General features: G+C 41.2%; 2 protein-coding genes across 2 annotated transcripts; both read left to right on the forward strand.

Annotated features, from left to right (window-relative positions):
* Positions 1–1,198: 1,198 nt before the first annotated feature.
* On the forward strand, positions 1,199–8,610 carry LOC144521385 (uncharacterized). The gene is made up of 2 exons (XM_078255945.1): positions 1,199–1,464; positions 5,788–8,610. The coding sequence occupies exons 1-2, from the start codon at positions 1,272–1,274 to the stop codon at positions 7,200–7,202; spliced, it is 1,608 nt and encodes a 535-aa protein (XP_078112071.1). The 5' UTR covers positions 1,199–1,271; the 3' UTR covers positions 7,203–8,610.
* A 2,243-nt stretch (positions 8,611–10,853) lies between these two features.
* LOC144521389 (uncharacterized) lies at positions 10,854–24,408 on the forward strand. Its single transcript, XM_078255949.1, has 2 exons — positions 10,854–11,112; positions 20,878–24,408. Exons 1-2 carry the CDS (start codon positions 10,920–10,922, stop codon positions 22,092–22,094), a joined length of 1,410 nt encoding a protein of 469 aa, XP_078112075.1. The 5' UTR covers positions 10,854–10,919; the 3' UTR covers positions 22,095–24,408.
* The last annotated feature ends 491 nt before the right edge of the window (positions 24,409–24,899 follow it).

Here is a 24,899-nt window from a genome sequence, read left to right on the forward strand (position 1 = left end):
TGGCCTTTCTAATCATTTCGTCTGACAATTTCTTCTGTACCTAGGCCGCTGTGTCAGCAAATAAAGAACTTTACTTCTAATTTTATATATAGGCCCTAGTAGTTTAAATAACTTGTAAAGAGTGAAATGGCAACAAGAAAAAACCACCATAATTGACAGTGTCTACATTGTACAACTTAACCAATACCCTAGCTTTGTGTATCAGATCACCACAACAATTTATAGTTAGCTGGATCATCATTTTCCATAATGGACCATATACTGACCTACCTGGGACAGCATCGTAGCTCTGTTCGGGTCCTGCAGGTTACACAATATGTACAGTAACGTACAGTAGGCTAACGTTACCTGGCTTGGCTAGCGATTGTTAAAGACATGTTCAAAATCAGCATTCTGTCTCTAAGGCAGTCAGTTGAGAAAATAACTAAGAATAAACAAAACAAGACTAAAGATGGACAACAAGGCCACATCAACAATAACTGTAACAGTGTACAGCACAAATACAAGATTAATCCATGAAGAATTCATGAAGGGAACACATTACACATTATTTACTAGTTGTCAGGGAGCTCAGAGGACTCAAAAGCGCGACTCAGTGGCAAAGGTAAAGAGGTAATGAAGTTTATTGTACAAAGTACAATCTCAGGCGAAGGTATCAAAAACAGGAGGGAAAAGACGTGGTCGTAAAACAGGCTATAGGTCTAGAAAACACTGGGATGTGGACCCCGGTAGTACCGGCCTAATCTGGTTGGTACCCTAAAAAGTACAGAGTTTCGGTACCCAACCCCACCCTAAACCCAACAAGGGTTGAAGGCGTTTCAGAAGTACTGCAGTGACTCTGGGAGGGTTTTATCTCCTGGTATTGGCTGGACAAACCCTGTGAGGAATTACAAATTGTGAAATCTTGAGTCCCTCTTTGTTTTTGTAATGTCATGTGTAAGGCTTAGATAACATAATAAAACGTACATTTATTATATTCAAACTTTTTTCAGAGCTCTGAAAATGTAATAAAGTATTTGTCTTTCTTCCAAAGTGTATTTTAATCATTAATCTTCTTTGTGTGTATTCTGAGGAAGTCTTGAACACTTCAAGACTTTTATTTTGAAGCTCAGCAACGGAAACACTTCCGGACCTTTATTTTGAAGCTCAGCAACTAATTTGCACCGGAAGCTATAGTATTCACTGCTGCTGACTTCACACTTTGAACAAGATGGCGTCTAGCAGAAAGGTGTGTTAGCAGAGTCTCTCTGTTGTGTTGAGAAAGAGGTAAAATGTGTAAAGTCCAGATGCTGAGAGCGTTGGTGGAGCAGCGACTAACTGCGGCTGCTGAAGAGATATTTGGGCTGTTTGAAAGAACGATAGCAGAGTACGAGGAGGAACTTTGTCGTTCAAAAGAGGAGAACGAGCGACAACGGGAGCTACTGGACGCTGTTTTCAACCCTCAGCTTCGGTTCCACAGAGCAGGTTTGGTCCCTTTACTTCTATAAAGTCAGGATGTTTGTATTTGAATTTATTGGTTCGTTGATTAAACATAGTAAAGAACTGACAGGTGGATTTTGTATTATTAATATTAATGTGTGTCCTCCAGTCTGTTGGTTACCATCATGACTAATTTCAAAACCTGAAGTTGATCTCTGCATGCTGAACATCTTTTTATTACTGCTTGTTACTGTTCTTCATGGTTGAACGGTTCAAGAAGATGGCTCAGGTCTGTGTTGCTTGGCTGTGTTGTGATGCTTGCATGGCTTCTTATACTGTTGATGTGTAACTGCACTAATGTCCTGCTGCTTCCTGTAGCTCTGCATGGCTGTTGCTCTAGCTGTCTGTATGGTGTCTTGTTGACTTCTGTCTGTATATATAACCTGTACTAATGTCCTGCTGCTTCCTGTAGCTCTGCATGGCTGTTGCTCTAGCTGTCTGTATGGTGTCTTGTTGACTTCTGTCTGTATATATAACCTGTACTAATGTCCTGCTGCTTCCTGTAGCTCTGCATGGCTGTTGCTCTAGCTGTCTGTATGGTGTCTTGTTGACTTCTGTCTGTATATATAACCTGTACTAAATGAGTGTCTTGCTGTTTCCTGTAGCTCTGGTCTAAAATCATCTGGCCAAAGGACTACAGTTGAAAATGAACCAGCTGGCTAACACTGGCACATACAGAAATGTTGATTAAAGGAGAATTGTGGTCGATTTCAACACGTAGCTCTGTTGTGTGTAAATGTGGAGTGCTGTCAGTAGCAAAAAAAATGAAACCAATCAGTGCTGCCTACACCGTGTTATTCACCTGCTAGAGTTAGCACCCAAAAGGCTTAAACAGGGCACGTTTTAAACATGCCTCTAAACATGTTTGAAATGTACAAACAATTACAAGTGCCTACCCATGTGCAGTTCCTTCCTTCCGAGGGAACACAGTGAATCTGACTGCAGTAGCTGTGACATTCCAACAAGTTCATCTGCTGAAAAGAACAGTAGTGTGATCCATTGCCCTATGCAACGTGTGTGTGTGTGTGTGTGTGTGTGTGTGTGTGTGCGCAAGTTCATGTGCTGAAAAGCACAATAGTGTGATCTTTTGCAGGTCTCAGCTACTGTGTGTGTGTGTGTGTGTGTACTGTGTGAATGCATGTGCACGCACACACACACGTGTGCATGTTTGTTGTGCGTGTGTTTGGCTGCATTTCCATGTGCTTGAAAGCACAATAATGTGATCCATTACATGACGTAGTTCTCAGCTGCTGTTTGTATGAATGTCTGTGTTTGTGGGGGGGGGGGGGGGGGGTGTATGTGTGTCTTGGCATGTGCATTCATGTGTGTGTGTTCATCTGCTGTAAAGCGCAATAGTGCCCCATTGCACCACCGGGTCAAAATTGATCCGGGGAGACCACAAATGCTATAAAATTAAATAAAACACCCAAAATTCAATTAAAGTAGTGATCATTAATTTTACTTGAGAAGAACGTCATTGGGAACCACCCATTTTATTTTTGGTTAATTTAGATGAAATAAACCCATATTTCTGATGATGAAACTTTGAAAACGGTTCAAATTTGACCCGAAGACAAGAAGACTTAAATCAGTGTAAATGACTTCATATCAGACACAGACTGCTGCTGTAGATTAGTGTTACGTTTCCAGCATCGCAGCTCCGAACCGTAACGTTAGTTAGGACGGGCGCCTTGTTTCTTTAGGCTAACTATGTTAGCTTTAGCCTGGCTGGTAGCAGCTTTCTGCGGTGAAAAATGGCCGGGAGATGTCGTGATTACGTTGCATTAATCAGGTGATTTAGTTTGTCTTTGCAGCGAACATGGAAACACTGACTACTGGAGCTTCACTACCCATGGAAAAGCACGTTCATCACTGTGTCACTTACGGTACTTTTCTACACACGGAGAGCCTCATTTCCCATAACAAACCCAGTCTGAGTAACGTTACGTCGCATACGCACGCTGCCCACATGACCACCTGTCTTAAAGGGGAAGGCTCGGCCCCTAACAATCATGTAAAAGGAGAAGGGTCAAAGTTTACTTTTCTATCAAGCAGCAAAAATGCTTTAGCATCAACATCGCAACGTCCTGCGATGTGACTATCGCGCATGCGCACATCGCTGATGGTGAGGCATTATAACACTTCTCCAGTAAAGTGTTCTTCAGGACAAAAAGTGGTTGGATGGGGGTTTGTCCACACTGTCTCTGAAGTCTTTGTGTGACGCATGATGTGGTGTATTTGGGAATGGTTGACCTACATACAGTTAACTCTGTATTGCTGTTCTGCCTTGTGGTGTCTGAAGTTAATCTGACTCAGACGTTTAGGCTCAAGGTTCTTGTAGTATTTGTGGAGGAATAATAACACAGACACGGAGCCAAGGTGAGTGCCGTTTACTTCGTAGTTCAGTTCTGCTACAGATAAGCTCAAGGCGAGAGTGGCACATACCATTACCGTATTTACTCTAATACACTCTCAATACCATTACCGTATACTCTAGTACTGATACTATCATTACCGTACTGTATAAACTACTACACTCCTCCCCCCTAGATTTTAACCTATGACAAGAAGACTAAATAACTGTACTGTTATCACTATTCTTGTAAACATAATATGCAGTGCTAAAATTATACCACATATACAAACTTCATTAACATAACAGTAAGCACTCTGAACATGAATAATGTATCCACAACTCATCTCTACATGAACACTGAGAGATTCAGTCTAGTTGGTGCTGTCCGCTGCCTTTCTGGATAGCGGCACTATCTTCCTGGGATGGACCAGCAGCAACATTTTCTGGCTCTGTGCTTTCTGCTGGATCCTCACAGCCTGCTGAGTACCCCAAGAAATCATCATCATCCCTTCTGCTTGGTGAATATGAAGCTTTAGATGCACGCAGGTGATCCACATGCACCTTGACTTGACGATGACCAACTTTTACCTCATAGGTCAGAGGTCCTCTTCATTGCAGAATCGTCCCTGGAATCCACAGCTTCTTTGGCTGTCTGAAATCCCGAACTAACACCCACTCTCCCAGTTTAAATGTCCGCAGTGGCTTTGCTCGCTTGTCGTGAGCCTTTTTCTACTGTAGCTAATGCTTGAGCACTACTTCCGACATGTCCGGCTTCAAAAATGACAGGCGAGTGCGTGGTTGTCTCTTTAGAAACATTTCAGCCGGGGTGCCCTCGGTGACTGTGTGAGAAGTGTTTCTGTATGTGAACAGGAACCGAGCAAGCCATTGCTGGGGTGACACAGCCTGTGCTTCCTGTCGAGTCCAGGCTTTCTTGAATGTCTGCCAAGCTCGCTCAAATGCAGCACACTGACCTACAAAGTTCTCTATCTCCTGATCTAGTCCAGGCCACCACAGGAAACCTCGGGCTAATGCCTTCATTCGTGTTATTCCAGGATGTCCATCATGTACGTCAGACAACAGTCTCCGTCTGAACTTTGGTGGTATAACTAGCCTTGACCCCCAGAGAATACATCCCTGGTCTTTAGACAACTGGTCCTTTCTCATATAGAATGGTTTAAGATCTGGATTTGGCACAAACTTTGGCCATCATGACAATGTCAGATCAAGAACTTTGGAAAGGATTGGATCATGTCTTGTCTCTTCTGCAATGTCTTTTGCTGAAACAGGCAGCTCATCAACATGTGAGACAGAGTATGCCACCTTCATCTGTAACGTCATCAGTGTCGTGCTCGCATGGGAGACGTGACAATGCATCTGCAAATTAATCATTAGATTAATCAATGACAAAAATAATTGTCATGGACAGCCCTAAATGGTTCCATTTTGTAGCTGGTTTTAGGACCAGAACCTGTCAGGAACTCACATCCACTTTTACAACCAGAGACTGAAGACCAGATTGAAGACTCTTCTGAAATTGAGACTGATGACAGTGCTGATTGGAAGGAGACCAGAGAACCTCAGTCAGCTTTAAACTCACTGACACATGATTCAACATGTACTGAATAATGGCTAGCAGTTGAAATAGTTAGCTAAAAGTACTGACTAAACAGTTAAAATACTTAGTTACTGACTAAACAGTTGTCTGTACTTCATTCTGTTTCATGTGTTTCCACTTTGCTTTTCTATGAAGCAGAAAAAAGGTTGTTGCATGACGTGTTTGAGCTAATTTGCCTGACTAACAACGCACATCCTGAGATGTTGCTTTTGCACATATGCACATCGCAATGTCGATGCTGAAGCAATTTATCAGCCCTAGAACACACACACACTGTCACACCCCTAGTTAGCATGAAGTCCCATTTTTTTCTCAATGTGTTTCCTGTTTCCTGCAGATGTTCAACAGCTGCCAGTGGTTAAAGAAGAGGTTCCCCCTGAGCAGCAGGAGTGTAGCTCCAGCGTATACCAGCAGGAGCCAGAGGCCCCCCCACACATTAAAGAGGAACAGAAGGAACTGTGGAGCAGTCAGGAGGGAGAGCAGCTTCAAGGGCTGGAGGAGGCTGATATCACCAAGTTCCCATTCACTCCTGTCTCTGTGAGGAGTCAAGATGATGAAGAGGAAGCTCAGTCCTCACAGCTTCATCAGAGACAAACTCAACACATGGAAACAGAAGCTGATGGAGAGGACTGTGGAAGACCAGAACCAGCCAGGAACTCACATCCACATCCACTTTTACAACCAGAGACTGAAGACCAGAATGGAGACTCTTCTGATCCTGAGACTGATGACAGTGCTGATTGGAAGGAGACCAGAGAACCTCAGTCAGCTTTAAACTCACTGAAACATGATTTAAGACATAAGAAAATATTCAGCTGCTCAGAGTGTGGTAGAAGATTTGGCACCAGGGGGCATCTGTATGATCACATGAGAATCCACCCAGAAGAGAAAAAATACAGCTGCAGTGTTTGTAACAAGAGATTTATCTGGCGTCAACAGGTCAGAACACATAAATGCGTCAACCTTCAGTCGTCACAGCTTCATCAGAGTCAAACGGAGGAGAACAGAGAGGCAGAGCCTCCAGCCAGCAGAGAAACTCAACACATGGAAACAGAAGCTGATGGAGAGGACTGTGGAGGACCAGAACCAGCCAGGAACTCACATCCACATCCACTTTTACAACCAGAGACTGAAGACCAGACTGGAGACTCTTCTGAACCTGAGACTGGTGACAGTGCTGATTGGAAGGAGACCAGAGAACCTCAGTCAGCTTTAAACTCTCTGAAACATGATTTAAGACGTAAGAAAACTTACTTAAAATTCAGTTGCTCAGAGTGTGGGAGAAGATTTAACCGTGAGTCACATCTGAAGAGACACATGAGAACTCACACAGGAGAAAAACCTTTCAGCTGCTCTGAGTGTGGAAAAAGATTTCGCTTCAAGTCAGATCTCAAGAAACATATGAGAACTCATACAGGAGAAAAACCTTTTAGCTGCTCAGTCTGTAAGAAATCTTTTAAACAAGGTGGACATTTAAAAAAACACATGAGAATCCACACAGAAGAAAAATCTTTTACACAGAGTGAAAATGTACGGTCACACATGAGAACTCACACAGGGGAGAAGCCTTTTATCTGCTCTGAGAGTGATGAAGCTTTTACTGAAGGGGGACACCCGAAGAGACACATGAGAACTCGCTCAATGGTGTTTTTTGCCTCCAACGTCGCCTTCCAGGCAGTTAACCCTAACCCTAAACATAGCCATTGCCGTGCTGCCTGGAAGCCACACTGGAGAGAAGCCGTACTGGTGTGAAGAATGTGGGAAAATGTTTTCTGAGGGGGGTAGCCTTAAATCTCACCACCAGCGCATTCACACTGCCTCGTAGTGAAGATGTTTGAGAGCCGAGCTGTTTCCTCCTGCCTCCTCCTCATGCCCCGATAGCTGTGTTGTTATATTCTGATCTTCTCTCCACATTGAAGGCTGACCAGCAGTAACTTCATCTTCTGAACAGCATGGATGTTATCCTGGATCAGCTGGACAGTTTTCTGTCTTTCCTCAGAACACTCGACTTTACACTTTTTTCGACGTTCATTTGACGCTTTTTTGACATTTATTTTTACGTATTTTTCTATGCTAGTGTTGAAGCTGTTTTACCCCAATGTACCCACAGTGTGAGGGGGAAGGCCCAAAGGCGACCATTTAGTATTTCTCTGATGAAAGATGACATAGGCTGCTCTGCCTAAACGTTAAGAGGTTTAAAGATGTTGCACGTTTGAAATTTGGTAAAAACTTTGTTCTCGTCTTTAGTAACATATTACATTTTTTTTTTTATATATATATATATAGGAAGTCAGTCTAATTTTCATTTTAGGAATACATGTTTAAGGACTTTAGGATGCACAGAAACTCTCAAAATGTTCAAGCAATGTTCAAAATAGTAATTTCTCCGGGCTGCTTTCACATCTGGGCCTAGACGTGTCATGGCTGCTCTATAGGGCCCTCTTATTTGCAGAGACATTTTTGACGCCCTTATATACTCCAAAACTCCCAAAAGTTGGCCAAAAACCATAACGAGACTATACAGCGATTTGGTCCATGCCAGTTTAATAAGCACACCCTAATGCATGGAAGGCCATGCAAACATTCCTCTCATCATTACCAACATACTGGAAGTTGGCCATTTTTAATTGTATGCTCTCCAGTTATTGTTGTTTTGTAGTTTACCATCATATTATCTTCCTTTGTGGACTTTCATTTAATAATCTTTGTCTGACATTTCATATTCACTGTTTGTATTTCCTGTGACTGAATGTGGTTTTAAATCTGTTGAGGTCTGTTCAGACTGAAAGTAAAGACACTGATGATGTCATACAAAGTCAGACAATAGAAAGCTAACAGCTGATTTATTTATCTGACTTGTAGAATAACATCAATGATTCAATTGTTTTAAATGTTTTGGAATGTGGAACAATTAAATGCAAATAAATGAAATAAAACAAGGCCACATGCTGATTATTAGTGACTTGATTTGATGGATGTATTCTTCCTGTTGTGTCTGTGTTTAAACTCCTAATTAAAAGGTAAAGTTTCCATCCACTAAAAGTTCTGTTGTTGCCGCTGACAGACTCAGATTATTATTCTAAGAGTCTGACAACATTACCTACAGAGATAGAGCTTTTAGTTAAAGAGTGAGATCCTTTTAGTTTAACATGAAATCACCATCACCAAACCCACCAGACTCCATGTCAATAATCACTACTTTTAACGTGTATAGAGCCAGCATATTTCCACATTTGCCGGGGCTTCAGCCCCGATTGTTTTGAGTGTAGCCCTGAATGTATTTTGAAAAGTTGACTGACAAATATGAAACTGGACAATAGCCTATGTAGACCCCCCGAAATATATCCACTGTCGCTGTAAAAAGCTGTGCAGCTTCAGGTTTATAACGGACGCGCTCTGCTGTCCACATGCTGCAGCAGATGTGTCCCGTTTGAGCTCCGTGTATTTCTGCCGTAGTTTCAGTTTTCCACCTCCGATGTAGAGCAGCTTTCAGCCACTTCCCTAAACGTTGTCTCATTCAGAGACCAGAGACCCAAACGGGGCTCTGAGTCTGTCAGAAGGTCTGAGATCTACCGTATCAGCACAGCAATCACGTACTGCACAGCAGGCTATGGTGCAGGTAGATTATTTTCTGAAATATAGTGACTTTATTCTTGTAATGATCACTTTATTTTTCTCAAAATAGGCCTATCACGACTCCTCCAAATCTCAGAGAACACAGATTGGATGAGTTCTATTTTGAATGTGCACAGTTTTGGACATGAGCAGAAATCTTGCTCAAACATCTGAAATATTACAGTCCAGGGGTTTATTAATTAATTAAAATGAATTAATGTATCATTGAGGTGAATAATTGTCATATGCACATTTAAGGAGGTTACTTCCCCAACAAAAGATGAAAAAGAGGAGGGAAGAGTAAATGATGCCTATAGGCCACATTATGCTGACTCAGATATAATTAGGAAAGTCGATCCAAAGGAGAATAAATAGATGAAAGTAATACAGAATGCCTGAGAGTCTTGCTGCAATATATTCCATTATGTTTTTATATTTGGATTGTAATCTGTTTCCCTTTACATGAAGATATTTCCAGCATATTCATTCAGAAAAAGGTAGAAATAGGGGCATAGAAGTTCACCAGAATGCATGAAATGAAGTGTTTAATGCTCAAAATGTTTGGGGGGGGTGGACCCCCCCAGACCTCCCACATCATAAGTCACCCCACAGACCTGGAAACAAAACCCGGTCCTTTGGGTTACCAGACCAGTTCTGATTAGGCCAAATGTTGGTGGTTATTGAACCTAATCAAACACAGACGGGATGTTGGGGAAGGGGGGGGCTCGGCTGTCCTTACCTACTCTAAGGGGAGGCTCACATTCACCCACTTTGAAAACCCCTGCACTAAAGTATACTACTTTTTTACTTGGGATATTATGTTAGATAATATTGAAATAGAAAGAGTATATGAAAAGAGATTTGCTATGAAATATGAGATATGCTGGAAACCACATGTGAATCATATTAAAACTGAAATTCCCCTGAGGAAGGTCTGTGTGACCGAAACGTTGTGAAATGAAGTATTTGCGAGGCGTAATGGACAGTGTGTGGGACTTCTTTAACAAATATTGCTGGTAACCTTTGCCTTTTCCGACGCACCTGCCCCAGAAAAGAGGTGGCCAATCGAACATAATCATTTTTAAACTAAAATATCAAAGTCCATATCAATTCTGAACAAAACCAAAGATATTCTTAATACAAAGTAATTACATGTATTATATCAAGCTCTCATACTGCCATATGTAACTTATGGTGTGGAAGTTTGGGGGAAAACGTATAAAACAAAACCACGAATCCAATTTTCTTACTTCAAAAGAGAGCAATCAGAATCATAAATGGGGCAAATTATCATGAACCGACAAATCAGTTATTTATAAACTTACAGGTACTTCCATTTAGTGAACTTGTAGACCTTACAATAGCATCACTAATGTACAAAGTATATCATAGCGTGTTGCCAGACTGTATCCACAGGCCGTTTCAAATAAGAGAATGTCAATATGAACTGAGGGGAAGCTGTGTTTTCACTACACCAAATAGCAGAACAAATATAAAACAAAGATGTGTTTCTGTGTATGGAGTTAAACTGTGGAATGAATGACAAATTGTATCTTCTGTTTGACACATTAAAAGGAAAGAGAAACAAACTACAATTATCTTTAATTTGGTTTATTGTTTTCTCAGAGCTCTGAAAATGTAATAAAGTGTTTGTCTTTCTTTAATAATTTATATTCCTGCGTGTTTTTCAGAGGAAATCTGAAACACTTCCGGACCTTTATTTTGAAGCTTAGTAACTGCTCTACACCGGAAGCTATAGTATTTACTGCGGCTAACTTCACACTCTGAACAAGATGGCGTCTAGCAGAAAGGTGTGTTAGCAGAGTCTCTCTGTTGTGTTGAGAAAGAGGTAAAATGTGTAAAGTCCAGATGCTGAGAGCGTTGGTGGAGCAGCGACTAACTGCGGCTGCTGAAGAGATATTTGGGCTGTTTGAAAGAACGATAGCAGAGTACGAGGAGGAACTTTGTCGTTCAAAAGAGGAGAACGAGCGACAACGGGAGCTGCTGGACGCTGTTTTCAACCCTCAGCTTCGGTTCCACAGAGCAGGTTTGTTCATTAAACCTTCAGTTGATCTTTCTCTCCTTCCTGTCATCTGTTCTCTCAGCAACGATACGACGATAGGACGTACATAAGCTCTATTTGAATCTAAGCTCTTTAAAAGGCAGTCGCCAAACCCACCAGACTCCATGTAAATAATCAGTACTTTTATCACCGTAAAACACATTGCATTCAAAGTGGACAGAAACACAATCAAACTATCAAAAGCCGTCTTGGTTCATCTTTCCACTGTTCCAACAATCACCACTCTGGTTTGCTTGAAATAAACCCTTAATTCACACATTTATATGTGGAAATATGCTGGCTCTATACACGCTAAAAGTGCTGATTATTTGCATGGAGTCTGGTGGGTTTGGTGATGGTGATTTCGGGGATGTTATCTACATAAACAAACGAACGTCAACAGAAACTTTGTTTTTAGCAACAGTTTGCTGTATTTGCAAGCGGTTATCAAAAGCATCATATGTCTTCCATTACAAGCCAGGATCTACTGTTAGTGTCTCTTCTCTGTCCTCTCTCACAGAAAGAGTCTTTGGATCAGAATAGCGGTGAGACGGCAGTAAGACGAGTGCTTAGGGACCGTCTACAAACTACAACACCTTAGGGACCGTCTACAAACTACAACACCAAAAAGAGATTCAACAAAAATATTTATTAATTTAATGATTAAATAAAGTAGTGTCTCCAAACTTACCTCAATTATAACTTGTCTCCTGCTAGTTGTATTACAGCACTTGTTTAAAAAAAATAAAAAGCATAATCATAATTTCTGGGAATATTTTTGCCAAAAACATTTAATGTATGTCATAATTACAGAGAGTCATGTCTCCAAAACTACTCCACACATAGAAGCCCCCCCTCCCCCCCGCTGGTTGTACTACAACACAGTTTTCAAAAAAAATTGTATGCATCATTTTAGGGAATATTTTTTGCTAAAAACATTTAATACTTTAATAATTACAAAGATAAGATACAATATAACTTTATTGTCTGTTACACAAAGGTTACAGAAACATTTCTTTGACAAGGCTCCAGTCACAAAGAGACATTGACACAGACATATAAAAACAAGACCTGGGGTGTTGAGGTATCAGCTGACTGTGGTGTTCATGTTGTTCTGTTCAGTATGGCTATTGCAGAGGGGATGAAGGGTTTCTTGTAGATGTGTTTGCGGGCCAGTGGTACCTTAAAACGCCTGCCTGATGGTAGTAGCTGAAAGGAGTGATGGAGGGGGTGAGAGGGGTCCTCTGGGATCAGGTTGGCTTTCCTGATCACTGAGCGGCTGTACAGCTCAGATAGGGGGGAGCCAGTTATTTTGGCAGCGTGATTCACTATACATTGGTTGTACCAGGAAGAGATATTGAAAGTGAGAACTGTTATCAATGTTCACGGTGTTAAAAGCTGAGGAAAAGTTCATGAATAAAATCCTGGTGTGTGGGTGTGCTGAGTCCAGCTTTTTGGTGACAGTGTCTAAAGTGTGAGGCTCACATCCTCCACACCACGTCCTGCCCTGTAGTCAAACTGGAATGGGTCCAGCTTGTCTGACACCATGCCTGATAGGAGGTTATAGCCCCCCCGCCTCTCCATACATTTGCACAGCACAGATGTTAGTGCCACTGGTCTGTAGTCCTTAGGTCCTTAGCAGGTGCCTTTTTGGGGATTGGAATGATGGTGGTCAGGGACACAGCCAGAGTCCAGGAGGTGTTGGAACAGCCTGGTGAGAAGTGTTTCCATACTTACCTCACTATAACTGCTCACCTAATGGTTGAACCATAACGGTTACTTTTCAAAAACAAACGTGCATCATTTTTGGGTATATTTATCTCAAGAAATATGTTACAATTACATATATATAACAACACGTTTTCTAGCTTTCGTTTACTTTTTCCCTTATATGCAGGTTGTGTACAATTACCATCATGGCAGTAGTTGAAATTTTCTATCCTTTAGTTATCCAGACCTAAACCCCAAACTCACCTACAGCCTCTAGGGCTGTTCCACAACACACAATCCCAGGGGGGATTTTGGTTTGTTATTGGTGCTGCTGTCATTCCAAGGCACTGCGTGTGAAGCCATCTTTTGCAAGTTCCACACTGAATCCACACACGGATAAAAAATAAGAAAATGTAAAGATTAGAAGACCAGTGATGTATACAATTAGACATTATTTTATTACTTAAATGTTATCTCAGGAATTTTATCCAGTATTCAGATTACTTATTGATGTTTTATATCAAATAAACATTAAGTCTCACCCAAACATCATCTACAGCAGGTTTGGGCAGGTCCTTATTTCCACAGAAGGAACAGAACTCATCCTTTGAAACTAATAAAGAATAATAAGAATACAAGTATATAAAGTATATTACTGTTACATTTGTAGGACATGTTTAACATATTAAATATTCTGAAAGATACCTGATGCTCTGAGAATGTCTTCTGCCATGAGTCTTCTTCTTCTGTGGCATCTTTGGAAATGCTTCATTCTGAAAACTACGTGTTGTAGTACAACCAGCAGGGGGCTTCTAAGTGTGGAGTAGTTTTGGAGACATGACTCTTTGTAATTGTGACATGTATTCAATTTTTTTTGGCAAAACATATTCCCCAAAATTAGGCATATGCCTATTTTTGAAAAGTAAGTGCTCTAGTATAACCAGCAGAAGACTAATGGACCTTTTTCACAGCAGACATGTTGACTTGTCATAGTAGGAAAAGCACAGCTGAAACTGATAACCTTAATGATGGCTCAGTTCCATCAAGTGTCCCAGTAAGATATTTCAGTGAGCCAGCATCCACAATACCAGGGCCTCTCCTAAGTGGAATGCAGCCATCATTAATGGTTATTAATACACCTGTGCTGTGTCCTACTATGACATGTGAAAAGGTCTATTATGTGTGAGGTAAGCTGAGAGACACCACTCTTTTTTAATTATTAAAATATTAAAGGTTTTTGGCAAAAAATATTCCCCAACATTATGCATATGCCTGTTTTTAAAAAGTAAGAGATGTAGTACAACTAGCAGGAGACAAGTTGTAATTGAGGTAAGTTGGGCCTGGGTCTGTCTAAGCCTTCTGTCTGTTTTAAAGGAAGGTTTTCCTCGCCACTGTTGCACCAAATGCTTGCTCTTGGGGGAATTGTTGGCTCTTTGTAAATTATAGAGTGTGGTATTATACTTTATATTATTAAGATGACATAAATAGCTCTATTTAGAAATAACTCATTCTCAACTACTGGGGTGATTTTGTAAGGGAGTGCATCTACATAGAAAATACAAATGAAAAATGTGAACCATTCTTTACAAACACCAGAGCAAGAGAGCGCTGTGACTCCTCTTCTGAAGTGATTTTGGAGAGGGACATTAGGTAGTTAAATACTGTGGTTGACTGACATGACACCATTGTATTCATATAATACTATCAATCCAGACTTAATATGATATTAATAATGCATGCATGTTGCTTCCTCTAAATGTCCGGTTGTGGTCGACTAGCGGGGCCTGCTTTGGTTGTTTGATGAATTGATCACCATTGATTGTGATTGGTGGTTGGCTGTGCATGCAGAGCCTGCATGTCACACACTAGCAACAAAGTGTGTATCCAAGAAGACTTAAATCAGTGTAAATGACTTCATATCAGACACAGACTGCTGTTGTAGATTAGTGTTACGTTTCCAGCATCGCAGCTCCGAACCATAACGTTAGTTAGGACAGGCGCCTTGTTTCTTTAGGCTAACTATGTTAGCGTTAGCCTGGCTGGTAGCAGCTTTCTGTGGTGAAAAATGGCCGGGAGATGAGGCATTATAACACTTCTCCAGTAAAGTGTTCTTCAGGACAAAAAGTGGTTGGATGGGGGTTTGTCCACACTGTCTCTGAAGTCTTTGTGTGACACATGATGTGGTGTATTTGGGAATGGTTGACCTACATACAGTTAACTCTGTATTGCTGTTCTGCCTTGTGGTGTCTGAAGTTAATCTGACTCAGACGTTTAGGCTCAAGGTTCTTCGATGTCCCGGCATTGCACCTGCGCTGCTCATCTGTACATGCAAGCCCTGTCTTTCCACCAATCGCTGCATTCTGCACCTGCAGTAATGGCATCAATAGTGTCTTTGTCGTTTCTCCACTTACAGTACTATTAACATTACTATTAAGCAAGAACATAAATTCATCATATTATATTCAACCTAATCATTACACATATTGTACTGACAACAAAGTTTGTTTAGCATTTAACCAGAAGTGTAAAAGAAGCAGTTTACCTTCGGAGCGATTAGCGACTCTAGAGGCATAGTGGGAGAAACAAAGTGTCTCCCCTGTGCTATCTGACCACGATGGGAAATCTGTCGCAGGAAAAGTTAGCCACGGCCGAGCGAGGTGCGTCGCCGCGACGTCCAGTTGCATTTTTCGAGAGGTGCACGCACGTCGCTCGGCCACGGCTTGGTAGCGTTGCATTTCCCCCAACTCTTCTCCTCCATAAACAACATGAAATCAAGGAGAGGGTTAACTTTTCCTGCTCCAGATTTCCCACCGTGGTCAGAAAGAACAGGGGAGACATTTTGTTTCTCTCACTATGACTCTAGGGTCACTACTGACTCCGTAAATAATCACCATCTCACTCTCACTCTCTCTACCACACACCCATGCCGGCCCTGCTATTCTCCTGAAGAGATCGACGCACACACCAATGCACAAGTATAAACTTCAGGCCATTTACATAGGCTGGAGCCCTGCGTTTCAGTTATTTTCCTTGCCTCACACTGATGCAAAAATACATTTGCCAGTTATTATCGTAATTACTCCAGTGATGAATTAAATCTATGTCCTAGCCGTTTAAGTTTTATGTCAAGTACTTAAACGTACAATATGTAACTTTCTGCCGCTAGGGGTCTCTCTCAACCAAAACAACGGATTGTAAACACAGACGTTTTGATGACGTTGGGAAGTTGCATGGAATTATGGCAGTTTTTATTGCTAAACACTATCGTTGATTAGAATGCATCTGTTCACGGACGAGTTTACCCATTCAAGTTTATTCACGTTACGTTTAGGAACGTTTTTTCATGTCATGCTAATAAAATGGCTATAGTTTCCCCAACATAATTCCGTTTTTCTTGATTTAATCTGTATTGGTAGCTAGCTGACCAGTTAGCTAGTGAGCCAGCAAGCTGACATTTGCGGCTAACGTTAAATGGTTTTAGCTGCTGGATAATGATTAGCCAGCAGCTAAAACCACACTATCACAGTATATTTCACATGCAGATGTCTCCTTTTGGATTTTACTGGGCGGACAGGGTTTGTTGTAACGCTAGCTAGCTAGCTACTCAACAAGGCTGAGAGACAGGTGTGGGAGGGGATTGCAGGGGGAATCTCCAGGAAGGCGAGGATGTTCGATTGCTGTTGTCAGCAGCAGGAGAACATCTCCCAGCTGCCCGGAATGATCTCCCCCTTCACTTTTCTGTAATCTTAACTATTAGTTTTTGTGCTTAACCCACCTTTTGTCGGGTTAATTTAGCTAGCTAACTGTAAAGACAGCTAAACGCGAAGGGAGGAGAAATTCGGCAGGGAGGAGATTTTCGGTAAAAACGCCAACATTATGGATGGCCGATGTTGTGACTAGGATGCCTGGGTCTGCTAGTCTCTGTTTCCCGACGCTTCATTAAACTGCCGTTAGCATCGTAAGCTCCCGGCTAACGGTAACTAGCTATTGCTACATGTCCCGGTTGTGTTGTCAGCTATCATCCCGAATGAAGTTTCTTTGTGCCGGGGGAGTGAGGCAGAAAGAGCGGGGTGTGCTAGCTGGCTAAATTAGCATTAGATTAATCGTCTATACAGCTAACGTTACTAGTGAACTTATTCGTGGGTTAGCGCAGTGCTGCTTTTATCCATGGTCAAAACAATTATACTACTAATACCTTTATGAGCGTGTTGAGTGATGTTGTAACTAGGAGTGCACCGATCCGATATTAAGATCGGATATCGGCCCCGATATTGACAAAATAGCTGGATCGGGGATCGGAAAAATTAACAGATCCACGGGCCAATCCAGTTATTTATTTTTATTTTATTTTTTTTTCCCTCCGTCGCAGCACTGGGACCCCTGTTATCTGCGTACCCTTCTCACTCATGGTAGTAACTTTATAACACAACAATTAATAACCCACAACTAACTGTCTTTTAAAAGGATAAAACACCATAGCACATAACAATTTGTGACTTAAACAGTTTCTAACACTAATAATTTTACATTTACAAATGTAGCTACACCGCCGAACGGCATGTTGGGTAACATTATACAGTGGGGCAAAAAAGTATTTAGTCAGCCACCAATTGTGCAAGTTCTCCCACTTAAAAAGATGAGAGAGGCCTGTAATTTTCATCATAGGTACACTTCAACTATGAGAGACAAAATGAGAAGAAAAAAATCCAGAAAATCACATTGTAGGATTTTTAATGAATTTATTTGCAAATTATGGTGGAAAATAAGTATTTGGTCAATAACAAAAGTTCATCTCAATACTTTGTTATATACCCTTTGTTGGCAATGACAGAGGTCAAAAGTTTTCTGTAAGTCTTCACAAGGTTTTCACACACTGTTGCTGGTATTTTGGCCCATTCCTCCATGCAGATCTCCTCTAGAGCAGTGATGTTTTGGGGCTGTCGCTGGGCAACACGGACTTTCAGCTCCCTCCAAAGATTTTCTATGGGGTTGAGATCTGGAGACTGGCTAGGCCACTCCAGGACCTTGAAATGCTTCTTACGAAGCCACTCCTTTGTTGCCCGGGCGGGGTGTTTGGGATTATTGTCATGCTGAATGACCCAGCCACGTTTCATCTTCAATGACCTTGCTGATGGAAGGAGGTTTTCACTCAAAATCTCACAATATATGGCCCCATTCATTCTTTCCTTTACACGGATCAGTCGTCCTGGTCCCTTTGAAGAAAAACAGCCCCAAAGCATGATGTTTCCACCCCCGTGCTTCACAGTAGGTATGGTGTTCTTTGGATGCAACTCAGCATTCTTTCCCCTCCAAACACGACGAGTTGAGTTTTGACCAAAAAGTTATATTTTGGTTTCATCTGACCATATGACATTCTCCCAATCCTCTTCTGGATCATCCAAATGCTCTCTAGCAAACTCCAGACGGGCCTGGACATGTACTGGCTTAAGCAGGTGGACACGTCTGGCACTGCAGGATTTGAGTCCCTGGCGGCGTAGTGTGTTACTGATGGTAGCCTTTGTTACTTTGGTCCCAGCTCTCTGCAGGTCATTCATTAGGTCCCCCCGTGTGGTTCTGTGATTTTTGCTCACCGTTCTTGTGATCATTTTGACCCCACTGGGTGAGATCTTCCCTGGAGCCCCGGATCGAGGGAGATTATTAGTGGTCTTGTATGTCTTCCATTTTCTTATAATTTCCCCCACAGTTGATTTCTTCACACCAAGCTGCTTACCTATTGCAGATTCAGTCTTCCCAGCCTGGTGCAGGTCTACAATTTTGTTTCTGGTGTCCTTTGACAGCTCTTTGGTCTTGGCCATAGTGGAGTTTGGAGTGTGAGTGTTTGAGGTTGTGGACAGGTGTCTTTTATACTGATAACAAGTTCAAACAGGTGCCATTAATACAGGTAACGAGTGGAGGACAGAGGAGCCTCTTAAAGAAGAAGTTACAGGTCTGTGAGAGCCAGAAATCTTGCTTGTTTGTAGGTGACCAAATACTTATTTTCCAGAGGAATTTGCAAATAAATTCATTAAAAATCCTACAATGTGATTTTCTGGATTTTATTTTCTCATTTTGTCTCTCATAGTTGAAGTGTACCTATGATGAAAATTACAGGCCTCTCTCATCTTTTTAAGTGGGAGAACTTGCACAATTGGTGGCTGACTAAATACTTTTTTGCCCCACTGTAGCTGCTAGCTAGCCAGGTAGCATAACCTGCTAAGTTGGGAGAGGCTCCGGTCACATTCAAGAACAGAGAAGAAAGTTAGAGGATGAAGAAAGACCGGAGATACACCAGAACAACGTATGCTCAAGAGAGGAGCTGTCTGTTGTTGCAAGGTTTTTTGTTTCTAAAAAATCGGACATAATTTAGCCACTGTTGTTGCCCGTCGCTCTAACGTTACTCGGCCGTGCTAATGTTACCGTGCTAACGTTAAAGACATGTCACTTCAAGCATGCAGCAGAGCAACATTATGAACGCAATCCAACTACGGTCCCGCTACAGACCGTTGAGAAAGACGGGTTCAGAGCAATGATTAAAACACTGGATTTAAGATGCCTTGCCTCGCTGAAATACGTCCGCCAATCTACTAACATTATTCAAACAGTGAAGGAGGCTGACAGTGGAGCTATGTTCAGTCGCCAACTACAACCACACTACAACCTAACTTACCTGTGGCCAAGCTAGTGTTTATACAACTAGATTACAACTATTCTGTTTTGAAAGGGAAACAATGTTAAAGTTGTTTGTATGTGTATTCATTCGATTTAAGTTTATTTTACTACTTTGCAGTTTGCAGAAAAAAAATAGTTTAGATTCTGTAACTGTTTCATGGATTCTCCTTCATATAACGTTATTGTATAATGTTGTGGAGCCAAGCAAACCCTTTAGTATTCAAAGCTTTTAGTAAACATGACATTGACAACGTATGACATTAAAATGTTTTTGTGATATTCTATGTACTCCTGACAGTATAATAAGCCATTATAAACCTATATAAAGGTCCATTGTTATTTATTTAAATTAATTTTAAGAAGTTTGATTTACATTATATTTTCGATTTGAATGCACAATTGTTTTTTAAATAACAAATAAATTGTCTTAGTTAGGAAAGTCTGGTGCCTTTAGTCTCTTCCACATGGTGGAAGGAAGGTATTAGGTGCAAAAGGTATACAGTTTGTTATTAATTCAACAGTATCGGATATCGACAGATACACAAAGCCCTGGCATCGGTATCAGGACTGAAAAAGTCGGATCGGTGCATCCCTAGTTATAACCCTATGTTATCCACTAAGCATTAGCCAGCAATAATGTTAGCTACTTGTCAACCAGCACATACATTGTAGTAACATTAAGCTGGATTAATATTAATATGTATCAATAAATAACGTTTCTGCTGTATTACTGTGTTGCAAAGTGGCATGTAATTGATCACAAAATGATGCCTTTTGGCAGAAAAAGCAGTGTTACCAGTATTTTTTTTTCTGTGACATTGTATGATTTACAATTACTCTCGAACGTAGCATCTGGGTAACTAGATGGTGAAAGGTTATATGACGCCACTGACAGGCGACTAAATGAAACGTGACGTGTCTGAAAATAAAATAACAGATTTCTCTGGGTTTGCCATTTGGTGGAAACATTTGGGATAGTGTAACTACACAATTCAAAAACATATATAACATAGGTATGGTCGTTTTTAGACATTTTAATGCAGAAAACTTGCATATTGTACCTTTTTAAGTAAAAATACTGATTCTCCAAAGTTCAGTTTAAAAAAATCTTTAGAATAATAGGCAAATGAATCGTTACATTAATCAATGACAAAAATAATCGTTAGGGACAGCCCTAAATGGTTCCATTTTGTAGCTGGTTTTAGCAAGCTGACCTTAACAAGCTATGCTATGCTACTTTGTATCAGTTTGTTAGACTAAATTTGTAAGTTTTCATATATATGACGATACAAACTACCTCTCATTATTATTGGTTTGAGTTTAGTTTGAGTGGTGGTCAGTAATGTGTCTGTTTCATTCTGTTTCCTGCAGATGTTCAGCAGCTGTCGGTGGTTAAAGAAGAGGTTCCTCCTGAGCAGCAGGAACCAGAGCCCCCCCCACACATTAAAGAGGAACAGGAGAAACTGTGGAGCAGTCAGGAGGCAGAGCAGCTTCAAGGTCTAGAGGAGGCTGATATCACCAAGTTCCCATTCACTCCTGTCCCTGTGAAGAGTGAAGATGATGAAGAGGAAGCTCAGTCCTCACAGCTTCATCAAAGACATACTCAACACATGGAAACAGAAGCTGATGGAGAGGACTGTGGAGGACCAGAACCAGACAGGAACTCACATCCACATCCACTTTTACAACCAGAGACTGAAGACCAGACTGGAGACTCTTCTGATCCTGAGACTGATGACAGTGCTGATTGGAAGGAGACCAGAGAACCTCAGTCAGCTTTAAACTCACTGAAACATGATTCAACATGTAAGAAAACATTCAGCTGCTCTGAGTGTGGTCGAAGATTTGGCCGCAAGACACACCTAAAGACACACATGATAACTCATACAGGAGAGAAAAGATTCAGCTGCTCTGAATGTGGGAGAAGATTTGGCTGCAAGACACACCTGAAGAGACACATGATAACTCACACAGGAGAGAAAAGATTCAGCTGCTCTGAATGTGGGAGAAGATTTGGCCAAAAGGGAAATCTGAAGACACACATGAGATCTCATACAGGAGAAAAAGCTTTCAGCTGCTCATTCTGTAAGAAATCTTTTACAGAGAGAGGAAGTGTAAAGACACACATGAGAATCCACACAGGAGAGAAACCTTTTATTTGCTCTGAGTGTGGGAAAAGATTTAACGACAACTCAAGTCTGAGGAGACACAGGATTACTCATACAGGAGAAAAACCTTTCAGCTGCTCAGTCTGTAACAAGTCTTTTAGACTGAGTGGAAGTTTAAAGAAACACATGAGAACTCATACAGGAGAGAAAGCTTTTATTTGTTCTGAGTGTGGAAAAAGATTTAACGAAAACTCAAGTCTGAGAAGACACAGGATAACTCATACAGGAGAGAAACCTTTCAGCTGCTCAGTCTGTAAGAAATCTTTTACACAGAGTGGAAGTTTAAAATATCACATGAAACAACACACAGGAGAGGAAGCGTCTACTTCCTGTGTTAGTGACATCAGAAAGCAGCAGGAGTGGAGCTCCAGTGTGGACCAGCAGCAGCCAGAGAATCTCAGCCAGGTTGGAGCTCTCTGAACCATAGAAATAAAATGGATAGAAAGGCCATTTCCATTCAAATCAGCGTAGCATAATGGTCATAGTGGTAGCCATTATGTGTACCATTGCCATGGTAACGTATAAACTTCAGCATAAGCTGACTTCCGGCGAGTCGTGGAGCTGAGTCGAAATGAGTCAAATTAACTTCATGTTTCATCCACACAAAGCACACTGCTATCGCCACGAGGAACGGCTTTATTCGGCTCGTTTTCTGTGAACGATGTGGTGAGTTGGTGACGTTAAGGCGGAGCTAGCAAGCTAATGTTAGCCAAATAACAAGTTGTTCTCCAGCTGGCTGGTTCCACCGTGCTGTCATGCTGCATCGGTTACAGAGAATGAGCTGAACAGCGGGCTGGGTCCAGTGAGGGACTGGTATCAAAAAACAGCCCTGGCATTTGTAACACACCGGCCCAATTTTCAAACCACACCAACATCACCCAAACATTGAGATAAAATCCCCAAAATCACATACAGAGAATGCAAACATTTAGAACACACACTGAAAGCACACGCATTACTATCGCTACAGTCAATGACATATGCCAACAACAATTTAACATTAAGAGCGTCGGCAGATCTACGACATGATATGCTCCACTAAAGGCACATTCAGCACTAATACAACGGCTCGATGTTTAAGCACAGCAAATAATACAACAGCTCCTCAAAAACATGGATAGAGCAATGCTCAACCTCTGGGTAGTACATGCATAGAGTGTCAATAACATAGCTTTGAAATTACTCCCACGCAGCTCGCTGCACTACAATCTTGAATATTTTTGGCTGCATGCATAAAATAACTTATCACAATAAACCAAAGATTATTGTTATTTTTAGTAGTGGCCCATACTTCTGGCATTTGCCCAAATTCCAGATGGCCGGTCCGTAACTGGCTGGGTCTAACGTTAGCGGTCCGCTGACCCGTTGTCACTGGGTCTTACTGTCCCTCCTCATCCCTGCAACTCAGAACATCTCCCGAGCTGCGTTGGGCGGCTCTCCTCCAAGCGAGCTGCAACAGAGTTTACGGCCTCACTGACGCGTATTGTCACCATGACAACTTACAACAATTGCCATTTTGTTGTGTGCCAATCAAATGACCACGGGAAACAGTTCAATGGCCTTTCTATCCATTTTAGTCTATGCTCTGAACGCTGTAAACTGTGGACACTGATCTCTACTTAAATGTTATTTGAATTTAGTCTAAGGACAATTAATGTGGTGTATTAGTACAAACTGAAAACATGGAAACAGAAGCTGATGGAGAGGACTGTGGAGGACCAGAACCAGCCAGGAACTCTCATCCACTTTTACAACCAGAGACTGAAGACCAGACTGGAGACTCTTCTGATCCTGAGACTGATGACAGTGCTGATTGGAAGGAGTTTCAGTCAGCAGTTAAACTGAACAGAGAAAACAACATCTTAAACAGGCAACAACATTATTTTTGGGGCTATTTTACAACTTATTGATAGGATTTAATTTAGCATTGATAAAGTTAATTATGAACTTACTTAACTAAGTTCCTGTGGCTTTCAAGGTTCAGTTATTCAATGGTTACGTGAGTACTTAAGTAATCGTAAACACAATCAAAAGTTCTCTTTTCACAAAGCAAACATTTTGTGTGGGGTCCCACTGGGGTCAATCATAGGCCCTCTTATTTATATAAACGACCTAGTTTGCTTTTCTGTTTGCACAGGATAGATAAGTGAGCAGCTCAGTAGTGTGTGTGAGAGCATTTCACTTGTGCGTGTGTAAATATGATGTAAGTAGGATGGTGCCTCATACAAACTCATTTCCACCAGCTGACAGTTTGTAACATAGAAACAAAATGGATTCTGGATCTTTTTTTTAATAGTTTGTAGCTGACTTTACCAGCTGTCTTCTCTATTGGCTGTTGAAACAGGAGACGTCTCTTACGTTCTAAAACCAGCCTCTGGAGACTCCACCAGCTGACAGCGACACTGGGCTTTCTGTTATTGCACTCTGAGTTATTGTTTTTTTTCATAGCTGTTATTGCACGTGTGGGGTGCCAATGATGTTCTTAATCGATTCGATTTCAATTCACAAGGTCCAGATTTGATTCCAATCAGGTTAGGGAAATTTCAGTTCCAATACCAGTTTAGCTTGTATAGAGAAGAGATTTTCAGAGAACTTCTGCTGTAAATTATACAAGCAAGAAGCAACCCTCAGATATGTTTTATATTTCACCAGGTTCATGTTTACATTAAGAACTGAGCCCCCAAAAGTTTGTTTTAAAGCACTTTTTACTTCTACGTCCTTGGTGAAAATTCAAATATTATAAGAAAAGATTAATATCAGCTGTGGTTAGCCGACATTAGCTAGTTCTATTAGCTGACTCAGCCCCGGGGTGCGAAGGACCACACCTGGAAAGAAAACCTCTGTTTTGTTTGTGTATTCACAGAAGTCACTTTCACTACCACTAATATATTTAATTTAATGTTATGTATGTTTTATTTCAACTTATGCACTATTTCAGAGATTCTCATTTTTACTATGATTTGTTTTCTACACGTTTAATAATGTTGGAGCGAGCCTGAGTTTTGAACTGTCAGCGACTGCTTCTTTGTGTTTTTGTGCACATGACGCAAATCAAATGAATAAATGAATAACTTGAGAGAGAAGATGTGTGTTTTGTATGTTTGTGAGATAGATAGATAGAAAAGTGGTCTGATTTATATGATAATAATCGGTCTAATATAAATATAAACATTAACTTCACCTTTAGACAAACAACAAAAACAGATGACATCTTACATTTACACT

The sequence above is a fragment of the Sander vitreus genome, chromosome 7 (genome assembly GCF_031162955.1).
Source record: "Sander vitreus isolate 19-12246 chromosome 7, sanVit1, whole genome shotgun sequence".
NCBI classification, from domain to species: domain Eukaryota; kingdom Metazoa; phylum Chordata; class Actinopteri; order Perciformes; family Percidae; genus Sander; species Sander vitreus.